The sequence below is a fragment of the Ostrinia nubilalis genome, chromosome 4 (assembly GCF_963855985.1).
Source record: "Ostrinia nubilalis chromosome 4, ilOstNubi1.1, whole genome shotgun sequence".
Classification (NCBI taxonomy): Eukaryota; Metazoa; Arthropoda; class Insecta; order Lepidoptera; family Crambidae; genus Ostrinia; species Ostrinia nubilalis.
The window spans coordinates 15,783,069-15,803,058 of NC_087091.1; the positions used below are offsets into that span (position 1 = coordinate 15,783,069).

The window sequence follows — 19,990 nt, forward strand, 5'->3', positions numbered from 1 at the left end:
TTATTCATTTTCAAGAGCGAGTTAAATCTATGTAAGATATTAATTTCACAAAAAATATTTTTGCGTAAAGGGTAATTTTTCCATTCCATTCATTTACTTTTTTTTGTTCTATGGGCAAGTGCAATGTCAAGAATTAAGTCAATAAGGTTACAGTCTTGGAGGTACTTTGAAATATTTTTTTGTCCCTCATTAATATTGTATGTTATGATGATGAGGTAGCGTTAAATATCTGGTCTTTCCAGGCGTGACAGCATGCATCGACTTCTGCGCGCACGCACACCGCGACTTACACAATATGAACAACGGTTGCACAGCTGTAGTGACTCTAGCACGACACCGCGCGCTCGCTCGTCCGGCTGACGAGCAACTCCACGTTTTGCCGCTATACGTGCTCGATGCGACGGACGAATTCGGCTCGAAGGATGCGCAAGATGAAAAGCTACGCAGCGGCGCGCTGGAGATCCTCGATAAGTGAGTGGTGACGTATATCTCTTCTTTTATTGTGCAACCTAAGGAAAGTTTCTCATACCAATTGAGTAGTTTGATACCTTAACTCAGTATTTTTCAACCTGTGGGTCGCGACCCCCTGGGGGGTCGCGAAGCCTCTATAGGGGGGTCGCGAGAGGTTGTAAAAACTACCTCAGTAAAAAAATTCTTATAAAGACAGATTAATCCGAAATCGAATTATACAAATGTTGTAAGGATTTAAGTATTCGGTCCCAACAAACATCTTTGCAACATTATAAAATGCATGAAAAAAAAAGCGAACGGTCGGGGGGTCGCCAAAATTTTTTTCATACTAGGGGGCCGTGTCATGAAAAAGGTTGAAAAACACTGCCTTAACTAATTTCAAACTAGAACTTACTCAAAACACACTTCATTTTAGCCCAGATAAACGAATGTTAGCTACTAATAATTAAGTATGATTTAATCATACATATTTAGTTTTTTCCTAAACATGACATTTAACAGAATAAACCTCATTCCAGATTTCCCATGGAAGTTCGAGTACGGTCAGTGCCACTGCAGCCGTGCAGACGTCACGGCAAGAAGCGGAAGGAGGAAGAGACGTCCGACTCGGCCAACGCCTCCAACAACTCGCAGCAGAGTCCCGGCGGGCAGAAGAAGTCTCAGTGCTCCACGCCGGCTCCTCGCACCCCACAGCCGGATAACAGGAATAATGCTAGCCCGCGAAGCCAGAGCAGCGCCTCCCCCCGAGCCCATACCCCCGCTTTAAACCAGCCCAATACACCAACCTTTACCAACAACCCCCACTACAACTCGGCGTTCGTCAACCCCAATATGCACAACCAAAATCCCGGCCTCATCAACACCAATCTTAGCAACCCGGCTCTATTAGACATGGCCACCATGATCGACAACTTCACCGACGCCCAACTGCAAAGCAATCAAATCTCCAGCACTGTGCTCGACTCGCCCTATAATCCTTACGATCAGAGTTACAACCTCCACCACCAAAACGCACTGTATAACCCGAACGGTGTACCATCGTTAGTGGAGGGAAACGCTTGCCAAAATCCCAACCCGAATCAACTTCCAAGTTTTGCTTCTGGCTTACAAAAGAGAGACCACTTCAATGCTCAAAACCCAAATCAACAGATGAATGCGCTTCCCCAAAACCAATGGCCGGACTTCGCTAACGCCGAAATGTTCAACAACGTGGTGAAGGAGGACCCGGACTCGACCACGGCCCATTTGAACGTTCCACCTAACTACAGTCCCGATTCCAATCGAAGTGAAACTAATTCAGATCCAATGTCCCAGAAAAATCCTACAGAACCGGATAAACAGAACATGATCGCCAGAGACATGGTTCCTAAATTGTCCGAATTTGAATTGCCCAGCTCACCGCGACTCACAGAGATATCTCAACATCCTCAAAGCAAACCCGAGTCGCCGGCTCCTTCACAAATACCAAAATCTCCCAATAATGACGCACTTAATCCGACAGAAGTGCGAAAGAGCGTGTGGAAATCTCCGGAATCAAAGAATTGGGACCCTACGAAACCAAAGGAACAATTGGTATCAGAGAATGAGAATAGTTTGTTTAGGGTCCCAAAAGCGAGGCCGCCCTCACGCTCCCAGCACAGCAACCCACCAGAGGGAATGGAGAACTCCACCTTTTTGAAGCCGTATCCTCCTTCTGAGAGACCGCATTTGAGTCAGGGATACGAGCACAGAAGTCCTTACGACAATAGGCTAACAAATAACCCAACACCTCAAACAACATCTGCTCCTCCAACAAATTTCACGATAAATCACGAGGAACAAAATATAGCCTTAGCCAACAAAACAACCACCGAGTTCACTGGAAATAATTTTCATGCCGTCAATCAGAATTCCTATGGAAATCAAACTTCTATTCAAGGGTTCGGCAACTACCCACAAATGCCAAACGCATATTCATATCCGCCTAATCCGTATGGACATTTTAATCCTTATGAAAATAGTTATAACGATTATAATAGTTTAGCCTACTACAACGCCGAGAAATATAAACGGGAGGAGCTTCTGAGAAACCCGCATTGCTACAACTCCTACGGGTATCAATACAACCCTAACTTCGCATCAAACTTTTATCAAAATCCGAGTCCAAACTGGTGCCAATCTTCGCCGAACTGGTGCCTGTATCCACCCCCATTTTCTATTCCTTACCCACCTGAACCACCAAAAGCAGAACCCATTGGGGAGGTGACTGACTTTACGGATAATCTCGAATGTTTTAAAGACAGCCAGATGGGTGGAGTGGCCATCGCTTTAGGCCACGGGAGTGTGCTGTTCGAGTGCGCGAAACACGAGATGCACTCGACGACTGCGGTCAAAACTCCAAACAGAGTGAACCCTACGCGAATTTCCCTGGTATTCTACCAGCACAGAAACCTGAATCGTCCAAAGCATGGGCTGGAGGAGTGGGAGGAGAAGATGCGACTTAAGAAATTAGGGTTGAATCCTTCAACGCCGAGCACTCCGGGGCCGAACTCGAACTCAGTGTCCCCGGCGTCTACTCCCGGGTTAGAGCAGAGGCAGGGGGAGAAATGGAAAAATAACGAGGACGCGATTCCCGGCGGGTACACTTCTCTAGCGGCACTGGTGGAAGCGACGAACGCTGCGCGAAGGAGCGGCCAGCTTATGCTGCGAACGGACACGCAAACTACCATGTCTTGGACGACGCTGTTCCCCATGCACGGTTGCACTGTCACGGGCCCCTACCAGGAGGCCGCCACCTGACGTCGCGCCCGCCGCGCCACCCCCGCGGCCCCCTAATCAATAAGCTCCTTTAACTCTCAGTAGTCGCAGTCGATGCGAGCTTCCCGAACGTTCCGTAGTTCCTGGATCTTAACTTTAGGCGCTGAGGATGCGTACTTTGTGCGTCCCAAATTCCTGTTTAACGTTGGAATTGACTACCGTTCTATCGAAGTATTTTGTAACCGAGTGAGTTTTCAATCAAAGATAAGTTTAAGTTTAATAGTGTTTATCGCATTTCAGCTAGTCTTACGTTATCGCTTAGTGTCGATCGTGTATCGTTCGAGTGACCGTAATCGTGTAGAGTTCTTTGTATATTCTTGTCGTAATTTTAGTTTGCGCCGGGGTCGAATCGGCCGTTTCTGGAATTAGTTTAATTATTTTTACGTTCTGTGCTGTATAAAATAGTGACGTTTAGCATTTTGTCTGCATATTTTGTCGATGTTTTCTAATTAAGCGCATAATCCGCTTTATGCGACGCAATGATCTCAATAACTACTAACCTACGAGTATGTATGTATGTGCTCAGAACAAAAGTACAAAACATCACGAGGAGGTTGTGCGTACTCGACGACGTGTTTATTGATATTTTTGTACCTTTGTCTGTGTATTAGTTGATTTATTTTATGTGTATTTTGTAATGATTACCATTCCTCTGCCTTTGTTTACATTGATTGTTTTGGCATTTCATTAGTTACTCGAAACATGGCGTTGTCGCCGCAGTGTATTTTATTCAACAAAGACATGAGTGCTTTTCTATTAGGTTAAGATGTGTGTATTTTTAACTTTTTAGAATATTTAACTTATTTATATTATTGTATTACGTGAATCATTATCAAATCATTTCTTTGTAATAATTTAGTATTATGGTAGACGTTAATATTTAATATATTTGCTTTATGAGTCGACATTAAATTATTGCAGTTGTTTTGTGCATGTTCAAGGAGCCTTCTTTACTCTCGAGTGCCTGTACTTTGGCTAGCCGATGATATTATGTGGAGCGAATCTTCTCACTCATGTGACCTTATTGTTTGTTCGTGTAATTGATCACTTTCTTGTTTAGCGACGATAAATTTTATAAATTAGAAAACATACAATAAAAGATGAATAATAAACATACATTTATAAGAATAGGATACGTTCAAGGAAAAAAATCAGGCGCTTGGAAAGATATAAAGTAGGCATATTATTGAAAATGAATGAAAACATACTGATAAATAGTTATTAATATATAATTAGAGTAAGAAAAAGTTTGTTTTAAAGATTAAACTATTGATATAGTTTATATTTTTTACGTGTACGTATTTATTGAATGGTAAATTTATTGGGACGAACGTGAAAATTATTTATAAGTAAAAGTTTTGAGAGCAAAACTTATAAAAACTAAGCAATAATAGACATCGGGGTCTATGTACATTGTAATACGTAGGAATGAAATATTATAACGAATGGTGCGAAATTGTCGTCGGTCTTATGGAGTGCTTGGCGTTTGGATTCTTACGAAATTGCCTAAATTGTATTCGGATATTGTTTTAAGTGAAGCGTTGGTAAAATGCCCTAGAGTTCTTGCCATTTTACTAGTTGCCAATCATGTTAACTGATGCATTGAGTGACAAGACATATCAGAGCAATCGCAGTTGTATCAATAGTTTGTAACCGAATCGAGCAGAAACAGGCAAGGTTGTACTAAATGTAATCGAATACACTTCCTTAGATTATCTCGGGTCTTTTGTAAGAAACTAATGTATCATTTAGGTCACTAGCAACCTGTGATATACCCATTAACTCACGTGCGTGTGTGTCTGTCTCCAGTGTGTTCTAGTATACCATTGAAACCAAATCGACCAGTATTGACAAAATGTTGTAACCAAAAATACAATTTGTTTGTAGATGGGTATTGCCAATGTGGGTTTTATACGAAACCGCTTTTGTGTTACGATGGACTTTGTAACGATATTTTTATTATTGTCTTCTGCCAAAACAAAAGAGTAATCGAATGTGTCATGTAAATAGAACTACCATTATTTATTAATACAATAATTTAAAAAGACTTCGCATGTTTCATTTATTACCCCATTATCAAACTTCACACCTTATTTCATTTTCAAATACTTAGGTAAGTACATAAACATAGAATAAGGACTTGCCATTTTAAATAAAAGACAAATTATTTTAGTTATTTTTTATAAAATCCAATATAAAAAAAACAATAACAACACCACGAATTATCTTATAAATATAATATAGCTTAATTTAGTAAAAATTGATTTATATTTAATCAAAAAAACTTAAAAAACCGTGGAATATTTTCATAGACATTTTAAGACGAGAAAAATCTCAAAATTATAAAATATTTTTCATACAATTCATCGATTTGAGCATTAAAATTATTTCATTGTCAGTCTTAGCACTAATTACTTAATTAATCTTACATAAGTTTTTTTTGCATTGGTAACCCCACATATTTGTAACTTTATTTTAACATGTTTACATTTATACATAGATGTGGAATGTATTTATTATGGCTGTTTTTTACATACGTTAGGAATTTAAAACATTTTATATTAGCCTCAAAAATCTTGTTTAAATACTTATGGTAGAATCTTTAATATTATTTTAAAATATATGATTTTGGACACATTTTTTTTACAAAAATAGGTCAAAAACTTATTTTTATTTCATCTTAACAAGAATTTTGATTTTCATGAAAAACTTAATAAGTACTGTACAATAATACTTAAATATTATTAGCAAATTGAACGTGGGACGGATGAGTAAGTACCGAAGTTTTCCAGTTCTAAAGCTCTATACTTGAAGCTCGTAGTTTTTCTTTTCCACTAGGATACATGTTTTTTTATAGGTATGTTTGGTCAGGGTCTTTAGACATTTTAATATTAGTGATCCTTTTAAATCAAAATCTAAATTGGGAAGTTGAAACGATAATGTTGGTGACTACGGCGCGACTTATTCGCGACTACGGCTCAACTGCTACGCGAATACTACGCGACTATGGCGCTACAGTTTCGTTCGCTGCTTCTTGCTGCGCCCATATTAAACGCCGATGTACGATGTTTGACTATGCATTCTGTCTTATTTACTTATAACTGATACAGAACATATATCCTAGCGTTCATTACTTTACTTTATATCTCGTGGTGCAAAGCGACGATGATGTTGGCGAGCGCAGTGCGCGCGTCACCGGTCGGGAAGCTATCGAGCCGTATGTGTATATATCTAAACGATCAAATATGAGATAGATATTATATCAATTTGTGGAGCCTAGCTCTTATTTACCAAAGACTATATTTAGAACATGTATCCTAGTGACTCCTAGCCCCGTACGTCAAATCTCGTGGTGCATAGCAACGATGATGTTGGCGAGCGCACGCGACCAACGGCGCGACTGCTACGCGGCTACGGCGCGACTAACTATAGTAGCTAAGTTTGCGCTACTTCTTACAGCACCACATTAAACGCTGATGTTTGACCGCTGTATGTGAGTGTGTGGGAGTTTCCGCTGTGTATATGCTTATGGCTCTTATTTACCTATAATGACATAGAACATGTATCCTAGTGGGTCTTATGCTTGTTTTCACCATCAATCCCCAATTTTTGTGACCCCTTTGAAAACAAAATCCCTGTTATGTGTTACCGTTATAGGGGTCACTTAAAAATAAGGGATCGGGCACTAGACTCTTAGCCCCGTACCTCAGATCTCGTGGTGCATAGCAACGATGATGTTGGCGAGCGCAGTGCGCGCGTCGCCGGGCGGGAAGCTGTCGAGCACGGCCACCGCGCGCGCCACGTGCGAGCGCTGCAGCCGCTTGGTCTGCGCGATGCCGTCGCCTTCTACCACCGCGCGGTATAGCTGAAGGTAGAAGAGTTATATGAATGGAGCAGCGCGACTACGACGCGACTACAGCGCGACTGCGACGTTACTACAGAGTGAATGCTATTCTACTGAGGCGCAACTGCTACACGCTACGTTGCGACTGCTACGTGATCGACAATAGTGATTGAATTTCTTGCGCTGCCTCTTCTAAGCAGTGCCCACATTATTTACAGTGTTCATTTAATGAAAAAACTTAGTGAAACGTTTAATCACACGCGCGCCACGTGCGAGCGCTGCAGCCGCTTGGTCTGCGCGATGCCGTCGCCCTCCACCACCGCGCGGTATAGCTGAAGGTGGATAAGAGTTAAATGATTGGAGCAGCGCGACTACGACGCGACTACAGCGCGACTGCGACGTTAATACAGAGTGAGTGCTATTCTACTGCATCGCAACTGCTACACGCTACGATGCGACTGCTACACGAGACACGACTACGGCGCAACTGCTACGTGATTGACAATAGTGATTGAGTTTCTTCTCTTCTAAGCAGTGCCCATATTATTTACAGTGTTCAGTTAATGAAAAAACTTAGTGAAACGTTTAATCACGAGCGCACCACGTGCGAGCGCTGCAGCCGCTTGGTCTGCGTGATGCCGTCGCCCTCCACCACCGCGCGGTATAGCTGAAGGGACACAAGCGTTTGACCATAAGGTTTCTTTCAAATTAGACGTTTTCAGCAGGACGTCTATCGTGCGTTTGCAAGACCGCACACTAACTATTGGTGATTGTCATTCCGACGCAGTTGTCATACAATTTACCGTGTGCAGTCCTGCAAAAACGCACGACATCGTCCGACTCAAAACGTCTAATTTGAAAGAGCTCTAACGTTACTACGGTTAACAGTACGACGCGATTGCTAGGTACTTAAATAGTTTAAATACGACGCAATTGCTAGGTACTTTAATACGACGTGACTGCTACGTAACTACGAAGAGACTGCTACGTTACTACGAAGTATCTGCTACGTTACTACAGAGTGACTGCTGTGACACTAGATTGCTACGTTACTACGGAGTGACTACTACGGCACGACAGCTACACTATTACGACGCGACTGCTACACGGCTACTACGGCGCGACTGCTACCTACACCTCTACGGAATGACAAGTGAAATTGGACTTCAACTCATTAATTTCTAACATTTCGAATGAACTTCTTTTTAAAATACTACATGATACGGAAAATAAAGCGATTGTTTTTCAGAGCATCTTTCACACTCACCGCATGATAATCTACGTCGTGAACGCTGCGGCGGCCCGGCTCGATCAGCTCATAAAGTTCAGGCCGGGCTTGCAGCGTGAAGGCCACTAGTGCTCCCACGATCTACTTTGATAGAGCATCTTAAACATCCACTCACCGCATGATACGTGTTCTTCGTAGTCCGGGTGCTTTCAGGAGCCCTATGTAGTGTTGCAGCTCCCTGTAGGCTCTCAGAAAGTTTTTAGAGCGTCATACATATTCACTCACCGCATGATAATCTACGTCGTGAACGCTGCGGCGTCCCGGGCTCGATCAGCTCATAAAGTTCAGGCCGGGCTTGCAGCGTGAAGGCCACTGGTGCTCCCACGATCTACTTTGATAGAGTAATCTTAAACATCCACTCACCGCACGTTAGGTGTTCATCGTAGTCCAGGTGCTTTCAGTAGCCCTAGTGTAGTGCTGCAGCTCCCGGTAGGCTTTGAGAAAATTTTTGAAGCGTCATACATATTCACTCACCGCGTGATAATCTACGTCGTGAACGCTGCGGCGTCCCGGCTCGATCAGTTCATAAAGTTCTGGGCGGGCCTGCAGCGTGAAGGCCACTGGTGCACCCACTAATGAGAAGCTGGCTGGCTCAGGGCCCGTGAACGCTTCAAGGTCCAGGAACGCTTGCCAGGCCAGAGCCAAGTGACAGCCGAACAGGTAGCCCTGGAACCAAAGAAGATAGGATAATAAAATTGACACTATATATTTTATGAGCTATCTGTTTTTGTGAAAAATACTATTGACAGGTAGCTAATAACTCATAAGATAGGTCCCCCTCAATTGATGTTTATCATCCGTGGTGCATATCTATACTAATATTATAAAGAGGAAAGATTTGTACCTATTTTTGTATGTTTGTAATGAATAGGCTCAAAAACCACTGAACGGATTTTGATGAAACTTTACAGTATTATTGTTCATAATCCAGAATAACATATAGGCTATAATTTATGATGATCTGTGAAAAACGGTAGACCAATGACGTCACCGATTCGCGAATTCAATTGACTATCATTATAAGAATATGTATAGATTTCAAAGCTCATCGTTTATGTTCGCATATTTCTCAATGAATCACTTTCCATGAAATCCACGGGAAGAATAGGAGTAGTCCTATTTTGCCTGAACACCACAACACGGTTGAGAGGGTATACTTAGTCCCGTTTATAGTGTTGACATGTTACTAAAATATCACAACAACCAAAATATGTTCTACTCATCTAAAATTAACATAGCAAAATATGGCATAAATCATGAATATTTCAGGCTCATTAGGTGTTTACTCATCAATATTAAAATGTTCAACGCTCAGAAATGGATTTGCATAATTCAATAGTAAACCTCGGAAAATCAGATAGCAAACGCAATCAAAGGGTTAGCCATAAGCCTTATAATAAACTTATGCCCGTTTTCACCATCAATTCCTAATTTTTAAGTGCCCCTATGTAAACAAAATTCCTGTTATGTTACCACTTAAAAATTAGGGAAGCACCAATATTTAAAATCCACTGTCTTACATTGTTAGAAGCATTACTTAGAGGCACTCGGACTCTTCTATTGATGGGTAAAAGAAGCATTAATTAAAAAAAAATGGCCTTCATAGCTGAAAAAAATACGAATTGTCGAAAATAATGATTTGTGTAGATAAACTGTTCAGATTTTTTTTCCATCCATGCTGTAGGTATGTATAAATGTATGTAGATACATTTTCTAAAACAAAGAACCATCAGTCTCCTTTACACGCACGGGTCAAATCGTGCCCTCTTCAAAGGGCCTCCTTCAAGAGACCGACATGACCTTAAACTGTACAATGGTGGAGAACTTTCTAACGCGCTTTGCTGATGTCGCCAGTACTTGACTTGTGCAAGCGACTGAATCTAATTCGTAAGTACTCGTAAAATGTTGCGAAAATGCGCGAATAGAACTCTACCATATTCATGATTAAAAGGAAAAATACTATAGTTGTATTCATTTAAAAAATATATTTATACAATTTCATAGGTGGTACCAGAGTTTTCCTGAACGTTTTAAATGTTAATAAATAAATAATAATAATAAATATTATTTGCCAGTAAACATGGTATACAAAGATGGAATATTCATAATGTTTCAGACATGTTTAGCCAGAGAATTAAGCATGCAAATTATGGTAAAAAAAAAAACTCAAAACAATGCTCAAAGTTTAGCCGGGCTTTACAGTTAATAATTCTTTAATGTCATAGAAGTTCTGTGAGACAAGCCAATTATAAAGATGCGCCTTAAATTGATAAATATTTAATTCTTTAAATTCTTTGGGTATATTGTTAAAAACCATTGTACGCACATAGTCAAACAGCTTTTGCTGTATTGCATGGTTTTTGGAGTATCTTGCAGAACCAGTCTATGAGGATCTCTACTATTTCTGGGATAAATGTCACAAGCCCTCAAAAACAAATGCTTATTTTGCATTACAAATAAACTTATCTCTAGGATATACAGTGATGTTAATGTCAGCAAGCGAAGTTTCTGGAATAGTGGTCGACAGGATGTAAGCGGTGGAACACCACATATTGCTCTAATGCATTTTTTTTGTGCAATGAAGGCTCTTTTGATATTGGTACTGTTTCCCCACATCAGTAACCCGTATCGTAATATGGATCCTACATATGCGTGATAAATGGTGATTGCAGTTTTAACATCAGTGACGTTTCTCGCTTGCTTCAAGGCATAAACAAACCTATTCACTCTATTACAAATATTATATCTATGTGAACTTTCCAATTTATATCTTGATCTATAGTTAGTCCCAAGAGTTTCGTTAGATAACTATTATAATTCGCAAGGTCTGACATTTTAACTGTTTGTAATTAAACGAACCCCATAAAGTTGTAATGGATAATTCCTATATTTTAACCATTATAATTTAATGACGTTAGTTATTGTATTATTAAGATCGTTTACTGCATGATAACTATACCTATGTGTAAATAATGATATGATTTATATTAAAGTAAATTGAAGATTAACCTTTACATACCTATATGTACATAAATATTCCACCTATTTGTACCTATTCCATAAAATATCTTTACGTGGTCGTTTCTACAAGACTCCTTACAAATAAAATTTTTAAAAACAGTCATATAGACGGAAGAGTGTGTACTGCCTCTGGTTTAAATGCACCAAGCAACTTTTAACGTAGAGTTCAAGGTACTTCAATGTCGTCTCAAGCGAAATTATTGAATTTCCGTGATTCCGTTGACATTTCTCGAACCCACCGGACGGACAGGAAGTGACCTTTGAAAGCACATCTTGCTCGATGCATAGACTGAGTGAGGTGTGTGATTTTAAAGCGGTTTTTTTTTCACCTTGGGTTTAACAGCACACTGATCTCACACATTGTTAAGCCTTTATTTCGCCTGAGATACAGGAAAAAAATTCCTAGTTCAGGCACATGTATAATTTTACCTTTTGTAGCATAAGATTAGCCTAGAGTTTAAATTGTCAAATAAGTTATTCAATAAATAATTTATTCTCTATTATTTATTTAATATTGTTGTTTTAAGGTTACGTAGGTTTTTGTAGACCGGGTTTAAAATTTTTATTCCTTAGATCGATGCTGGGCGACGCGACTAAAAAAATTCGGTTGACATTCGGGTACTGGGCTCAAAATCCGGAGCTTTCACGCACCTTGGCCAAATTTTAGAGATGGCAACCATTTGTGCAGTATGCCACCACTAATAGGCCTCTTAAAGAAGCTCAAAGTTGCACAAAGTGCTATGGAAAGGGCTATGCTCGGTGTTTCTTTACGTTATCGAATCAGGAATGAGGACATCCGTAAACGGACTAAAGTCGCTGACATAGCCTGATGGATTAGCAAGCTGAAGCTGTGACTGAAGTGACAATGGTAAGGGTACATCATAGTACGCAGAATTAACGGCTGATGGGGCAGCAAGGATCTGAAATGGAGGCCACGTACCGGAAAACTTAGCGTGAGACGTCCACCTACAAGGTGGACCAAAGACCTAATAAAGGTAGCAGGAAGGCTCTGGATGCAGGCCGCTACCAACCGCGCGATATGGAAATCATTGGAGAAGGCCTAAGCCTATGTTCAGCAGTGGACGTCCTGTGGCTGAAATGATGATGATGATGATGAACACTCGACCGACCTGCGTCTGCAGCTGCGGCTGATGGCCCGCCATCCGCCCATAGCAGCGTCCTGTCGTCGCTGTCAGTTCAAAAGGATGTATGTTATACCAGTAGGTTTTCAGGAGACACAAAAAACTGTATATATTTTTAAATTTAGGATGACATACGTCCTTTTGAACTGACAGCGTCCTGTGCTGTGGGGACACTCGACCGACCTGCGTCTGCAGCTGCGGCTGGTGGCCCGCCAGCTTGAGCGCGGCGGAGCAGCTCTTGCCGAGAAGCGCCCGCCGCGAGCACGTGGCGCGAGGCCCACTCGCGAGGCAGGCAGCCCGCCAGCCGCCCGGCAGCGTCCTGTGCTGTGGGGACACTCGACCGACCTGCGTCTGCAGCTGCGGCTGGTGGCAGCGTCCGGTGCTGTGGGACACTCGACCGACCTGCGTCTGCAGCTGCGGCTGGTGGCAGCGTCCTGTGCTGTGGGACACTCGACCGACCTGCGTCTGCAGCTGCGGCTGGTGGCAGCGTCCGGTGCTGTGGGACACTCGACCGACCTGCGTCTGCAGCTGCGGCTGGTGGCAGCGTCCTGTGCTGTGGGACACTCGACCGACCTGCGTCTGCAGCTGCGGCTGGTGGCAGCGTCCGGTGCTGTGGGACACTCGACCGACCTGCGTCTGCAGCTGCGGCTGGTGGCAGCGTCCTGTGCTGTGGGACACTCGACCGACCTGCGTCTGCAGCTGCGGCTGGTGGCAGCGACCTGTGCTGTGGGGACCCTCGACCGACCTGCGTCTTCAGCTGCGGCTGGTAGCAGCGTCCTGTGCTGTGGGACCCTCGACCGACCTGCGGCTGGTAGCAGCGACCTGTGCTGTGGGACACTCGACCGACCTGCGTCTGCAGCTGCGGCTGGTGGCAGCGTCCTGTGCTGTGGGGACCCTCGACCGACCTGCGGCTGGTAGCAGCGACCTGTGCTGTGGGACACTCGACCGACCTGCGTCTGCAGCTGCGGCTGGTGGCAGCGACCTGTGCTGTGGGGACACTCGACCGACCTGCGTCTGCAGCTGCGGCTGGTGGCCCGCCAGCTTGAGCGCGGCGGAGCAGCTCTTGCCGAGCAACGCGCCCGCCGCGAGCACGTGGCGCGAGGCCCACTCGCGAGGCAGGCAGCCCGCCAGCCGCCCGGCTGCGTCCTGTGCTGTGGGGACACTCGACCGACCTGCGTCTGCAGCTGCGGCTGGTGGCAGCGACCTGTGCTGTGGGGACACTCGACCGACCTGCGTCTGCAGCTGCGGCTGGTGGCCCGCCAGCTTGAGCGCGGCGGAGCAGCTCTTGCCGAGCAACGCGCCCGCCGCGAGCACGTGGCGCGAGGCCCACTCGCGAGGCAGGCAGCCCGCCAGCCGCCCGGCTGCGTCCTGTGCTGTGGGGACACTCGACCGACCTGCGTCTGCAGCTGCGGCTGGTGGCCCGCCAGCTTGAGCGCGGCGGAGCAGCTCTTGCCGAGCAGCGCGCCCGCCGCGAGCACGTGGCGCGAGGCCCACTCGCGCGGCAGGCAGCCCGCCACGCCGCCCATGGGTAACGGGTCCACGATGCAGTCCCATTCTGGAACAACATACGGAGTTAGCGTACTGAAGTAGCATAGATTAGGATGCATGCTAAAGTGGCAGAATGGACGTTAGTTTACTAAGGTGTAATATAACATTTAGAATAAATGCAGAGTTAACCTACAGATGTAGCATAGTCCAGAATGCAAGCTAAAGTGGCAGAATACACGTTAGTCTACTAAGGTGTGATATAACATTAATAAATTGTCGTCCAAGATGCAAGTGTCGTTCAAAATGGAAAAAAGTTGGAGCAAACTCTCGAATGGAGACAGTCTTATCAAAATTAGCGAAGGACGTAGGAAGGGGAATCGTGCTTTGTGGTGCTGTAAACTTATGCCTAGCAGTGAACTACCATAGTCTAAAATTATAAAATTTCAATGATGAGACAAATCCTCATTCGGTGCTACCTATATACCGAATGGGTATTTGTGAAAGAAAAGTTCATAATCCCGCATTAATGAGCCCAGTCAATGAGGATAAATATTTTTTGGCATACCATTTCTAGTACCCTAACATTATTAGCGAATCTGACAGACTCTATTGTTATAGGAAACAGAACAAGATTCACGTCTCAATTTTCATGACATCGCATCAATAAGTAAGAATAAACATAGAGACGGAAGAATGAAGTAAGCACCCACATTGTTCCTTATTGAGGCGGTGCAATTCGCACAGTGGGACACTAACGTTAGCATTCAGGGCGCGAACGCGACACACGTTGAATGTTAATACACAGTGTGCTGTGGACATCACATTACACTGTGGAATGTGGTTTTTTACACATCGTAGTTGGTTTAGCCGAGTTTAATAGTGTGGAAAGAAATAGAATGCCCTTTAAGACAAGAAATACAGTTTATTCCTGATATACTGACTTATAGTATGACTGACCAGTTTTTCTGTGGCTAGACCATAATTTTCTTTCAACAATAATAATATGGGTTGAAAACAGAAGACGTCATCTTCATGATATTATCACGATAGTCCATCGCTGCACATGTCAATGCTTGTTACACGTCATCAAACCCATTTTTAGGGTTCCGTACCTCAAAAGGAAAAAACGGAACCCTTATAGGATCACTTTGTTGTCCGTCTGTCCGTCCGTCTGTCAAGACCCTTTTTCTCAGGAACGCGTGGAGGTATGAAGCTGAAATTTATATCAATTACTCAGGTCTACTGTCCCTTGAAGCTGTGAAAAAATCAAACTTCTAAGCCAACGCAATCAAAAGATACAGCCGTTTATGCCGCAAATTTTCGACACTTGCAAGGGAATCAAAACCTACAGGGTGCTTCCCGTGAACTCAGAATCTTGAAATTTGGTACGAAGCAACGTCTTATAGCATAGATAAAGGAAAAATTACGAAAACCATAAATTTTTGTTACATCACATAATATATATTTTTTTTTAAATTTTAAACTTACTACCCATTTCCTCATAAACGCGTAGAGGTATTAAATTGAAATTCATACCAAATACTCAGGTCTATAATACCTTTAAGCTGTAACAAAATCAAACTTCTATGTCAACGCAATCAAAAGAAACAGCAATTTAAGCTGCATATTTTGAAACTCGCAAGTACTCGCAAGGGAATCAAAACCTAAAGGGTACTTCCAGTCGACCTAGAATCTTGAAATTTGGCATGAAGCAACGTTTTATAGCACACATAAAGGAAAAATTCCGAAAACCTTAAATTTTTAGTTACATTACAAAATATATATTTTTTAATAAATATAAACTTATTACTTTTTTCCTCATGAACGCGTAGAGCTATCAAGTTGAAATTCATATCAAATACTTAGATCTAATTGCCTTTAACCCGTGAAAAAAAAAAACATAGTTATGACTCGATTGTCGTAATGAACGAACTTTGTAAACCTTGCAGGTTTGTACGGAACCCTCGGTACGCGAGTCCGACTCGCACTTGGCCGGTTTTATTTATTTTATTGGCTGTGCCACAGAATAATACGAGTATTAAGTACTACGTACATAAAGTTTTCTTTATTTAAAAAATGTATGCTCAATGACATCAACAAGCAACTTAAAAAAAGTGTATTTTGTGTTTCTAATTATTATTAACCAAGCAGTAAAAAATGTCTTTACAATGCAAATGTACGGAGGATACGCGTGCGAGCGCGTCAATGCTCGTTCGTGAGTGCCTTGTCGACTAAACATCCCTGCCGGGCTAGGTTGTGCGCCGTGATAAAATCTTATCGATGATTTTAGACGACAAACGTATGGGCTAATCGCATGAAATCGATAAAATTTCGCGATAAAAGCTTAAAGCGCGCATCCTAGGCCTATAGGAGGGTACGCCGTGGTGTTTTGTTTTCGATGTAAACTCGCGGAGATGAACGCCTGGGTTGTGCTACGTACACGCCAATCAAGTAGTTATTACCAAAATTGTGATATTCTAAAAATATTTTCTCATTTTTCGACATTATTATGTTTTAATTATTTTTAACGACCGCGTTATTGCATTGAAATTACACTTGGCACTGATTTATTATTTGAAATCCTATACTAACGAATAAAGTAGTAATAAAGAAATTACAAAAATAATATTGATATTAGAAATAGTTTTAAATTCTTGCTTGAGGGCTCATTAGAAGACTCAATTAAAGCATAAAATTGGTAAAAAATGCATTAATTGAATACCAAAATAGATTCACTTTCCCCTAGGAAGTAGGTACCTTCACAGATTACATTATGCTGATGGCCAAATAACCAAGTAAGAGAGAGATGGTAAATTTCCATGCGCTTCGACTAGGTTCAAAAATCTCGTAATTGTCTTGACCCTGATTGGATTTAAAGTTTCGCCAAGCACATGAGATATTTGATGTGCAGTGACGAATATTATGGACATGGTTGTGCTGGTCTCGGATCTCTGCTGTATATGGTGATGGTACCCCTTTCATTTTGGACTAAAGTTATTAGCCTAGAGTTTAAACTGACAAATAAGTTATTAAATAAAGATTTCATTTATTATTTTGGACTTAGCCAGCATATTTTACTAAACTAAGAGCAACGACCCACTTGATTAGGAACATACAGCATATTTTCCTAAACTTTATCTGCGTCACAACTTTTTTCAAATTTTAAGGCTGAGTTACACCATCTTACTTTAACTTGAACAAACTTTGTCAATATCTGTCAAACTTCATACAAAAAACACCAGTTATCGTCAAAGTTACGGTCAAAAATATGTGCTGCAACTCAGCATAAAAGGTCATTTTCTGGAAATAATAATTCAGTTTATGTTATTTTCAGTAGATGATACAAACATACATTTATCAATCTATTTATAGACTCTATCTAGTTGTTCTATAAATAGCCATGTTAAATGTGATGAGAGTACTTAGATTGTGTTGTAAAGTGAATGGCGGATGCGCATGAGTTTACACATTGACCCGGATTGACGTCGCAGGCAAATATGGACGGTTCGTGATCTATTGACTGTTGACTATTAGCTTTGCCCATTCGAAACTTGGACGTGCTTGTGCAAAGCCATTAATTACATAAAGGTGCGAGTTGGCTCATTAATTATTAGGAGTCGAATGAACGTGAAGAAGATCTAAATGTAAGGTACAAAATAGAGATGTACTCTAAATGTTTTGTACTAAAACTTTTGGAGTGTGTGCCGAGGAAAAGTGGCGGAAAAGCACCCATACACAAACAGTCTATTATGGGCATTAGGTTGAAATGAAAGAAAGTCTACAAACAAACATGGTACTTTCTTTGTGCGAACATTCTTTTCATATATTTTTCTTTCTTTTCTTTTCAACCTAAAGACGTCTAATCCACTGCTGAGCAGTAAGGCCCCAAGGATTTCGATATCAACCTGCCCTGCGCTGCCCACACACAAGTGCTTCTAGCAAGGAAAGATTTTTAAGCAATAAAGTTAGGGAAATAAAATAAAAGAGGAATAAAAGTGTTCTCACCAGAAGCCGGTCCCCACTCCGCCTCCGGCAAGGGGCGGGAGGGCAGCGGGTTGTTCTGCTCGTCTCGGTCGCCGAGGAACTCCGCTTCGGCTAAGTCTCGCACGGCTGACGACATCAGCTCGACCAGCTCTTGGTTCCTGTGGCCAAGAAATAAGGTTGAGTTTCGATTGGAGAAAAGGCTGGTTTGCAACGCAGGCTCATATTATTTTGTTCGTCCCTATCGCCGAGGAACTCTGCCTCGGCTAGTCGCGTACGGCTGAAGACATCAGCTCGACCAGCTCTTGGTTCCTGTGGCCAAGAAATAAGGTTGAGTTTCGATTGGAGAAAAGGCTGGTTTGCAACGCAGGCTCATATTATTTTGTTCGTCCCTATCGCCGAGGACCTCTGCCTCGGCTAGGTCGCGTACGGCTGAAGACATCAGCTCGACCAGCTCTTGGTTTCTATGGCCAGGGAATAAGGTGGACTTTAGATTGGAGACAAAACTGGACACAAGCTTAAGTAAATTCGACTCTATCAGCTCCTTGTTCCTATGGCCAAGAAATAAGGTTGAATTTCCATTGGAGATAAGGCTGCGATTGCAACGCAAGCTCATGAACCCGTGTGTACAAAAAAGGAATACATTTTTAGCAATTCTCTAGCTTCTTCTACAGTAAAGGTGACTTCTACAGTAAACTCCGCCTCGGCTAAGTCCCGCACGGCTGATGACATCAACTCGACCACCTCTTGGTTCCTGTGGCCAAGATATAAAGCTTAATTTCTATTGGAGGTATTTACCTATTTATGATTTTCGCCGTTAGCCAATATACCTACGTATTGTCCCGAAGCAAGCGGTGATGGTGAAGTAGGGCAAGCTATATGTGAGAAATAAATCTAAGAGCATAAATGACTGCCCTGAAATGACTGTCTTTGCCTATTATACCACGCTCAAGATGCATACATGATTGTGGTCGACCGGTTGGGGCAGAGCGTGTTTGTTAGGCTTCTATCGCAACATAAGTCTTTCTTGGACTGTTACTTGCTGAGATTATTTGCCCATTCCCATGGATAAGGATAATACGCTAATCATTTTCCCGCTCAAAAAATGTAAATAGGCACTGCTGCCTACTAAAATACATTGCGCGCATTTGTGCGTGTGTCTACAGTCTACACCTAGTGATCTGGAAATAACTTGCATTGAGCAAAACAAAGAGGCGGGTAAGATAGGGAAAGTGGAGAAAACATCGAAACTTCAACAACAATAAAGTAACTTGATCTATGTCATTTGGAAGAGACAATGTATCAAAACTCTTGGTTCCACCTTTAGTTAAAAACAATACTTTTAGTGCCACCTTTAACAAAAAAAAACGCTCTTTGACCGTCAATACATGGCGAGACGGAAAATTTGCAAAAAAGGGAAAATAAGTTATTTATTTTCTTATTTAATCTAACCAAAAATATATCGCTTACTTGACCTATTGTAATTTTTGTAATACAATACTAATAAATATGGTGAGCTAACGTTTGCCGCGATAACTTTGTAGGGCAAAACCTAGAGTTCAGCCACGTTAAGGTATTGAGTGTAATATCACAAAATAACATAGACATTATTTTGCTAGTACCGTTAATGTTTCCGCAATTGATTATTGAAAGTACTTTAACTAAAAGAACATTTAACAAAGCGTGTTTCAGTCCTGAAAAAAATCCCAATAGAAATCGCCTAACAATAAACTGTTACCTAACAATATTTTCGCCGGTATTATAATAATTCACACCTAGCGTCGCTGAACAGCACTTTCGCTTGCTCCATCAGTATTCTGTCCGCGACTACAACTAGTGGACACATGATAGGTCCCTACGATACGCCGCACGCTAATAAAACAAAGGAACATCAGTTCTAGACTTTAAAATAACGTTTAAAGCCAATGCTTGTGGTCAAGCTGCTGGTTTATTGAGAGA

The 19,990-nt window shown here is 42.1% G+C and overlaps 2 protein-coding genes across 5 annotated transcripts in view; one reads left to right on the top strand and one right to left on the bottom strand.

Moving 5' to 3' along the window:
• LOC135071240 (methylcytosine dioxygenase TET) overlaps nt 1-5,314 on the top strand; it is a 133,444-nt gene extending 128,130 nt beyond the window's left edge. For all 4 annotated transcript variants that reach the window (XM_063965023.1, XM_063965024.1, XM_063965025.1 and 1 more), the window contains 2 exons: nt 243-471; nt 990-5,314. In XM_063965023.1, coding sequence (XP_063821093.1) covers nt 243-471; nt 990-3,249 — 2,489 coding nt within the window. In that variant the 3' untranslated portion in view covers nt 3,250-5,314. The remainder of the gene's footprint in view (nt 1-242; nt 472-989) is intronic.
• Nucleotides 5,315-5,821: 507 nt separating this feature from the next.
• Nucleotides 5,822-19,990, bottom strand: part of LOC135071254 (all trans-polyprenyl-diphosphate synthase PDSS2) — a 34,212-nt gene continuing 20,043 nt past the window's right edge. Inside the window, exons 4-7 of the mRNA XM_063965039.1 lie at nt 18,056-18,192; nt 13,957-14,117; nt 8,874-9,065; nt 5,822-7,132 (exon numbers count right to left, since the gene is read on the bottom strand). Coding sequence (XP_063821109.1) covers nt 6,974-7,132; nt 8,874-9,065; nt 13,957-14,117; nt 18,056-18,192 — 649 coding nt within the window. The 3' untranslated portion in view covers nt 5,822-6,973. The remainder of the gene's footprint in view (nt 7,133-8,873; nt 9,066-13,956; nt 14,118-18,055; nt 18,193-19,990) is intronic.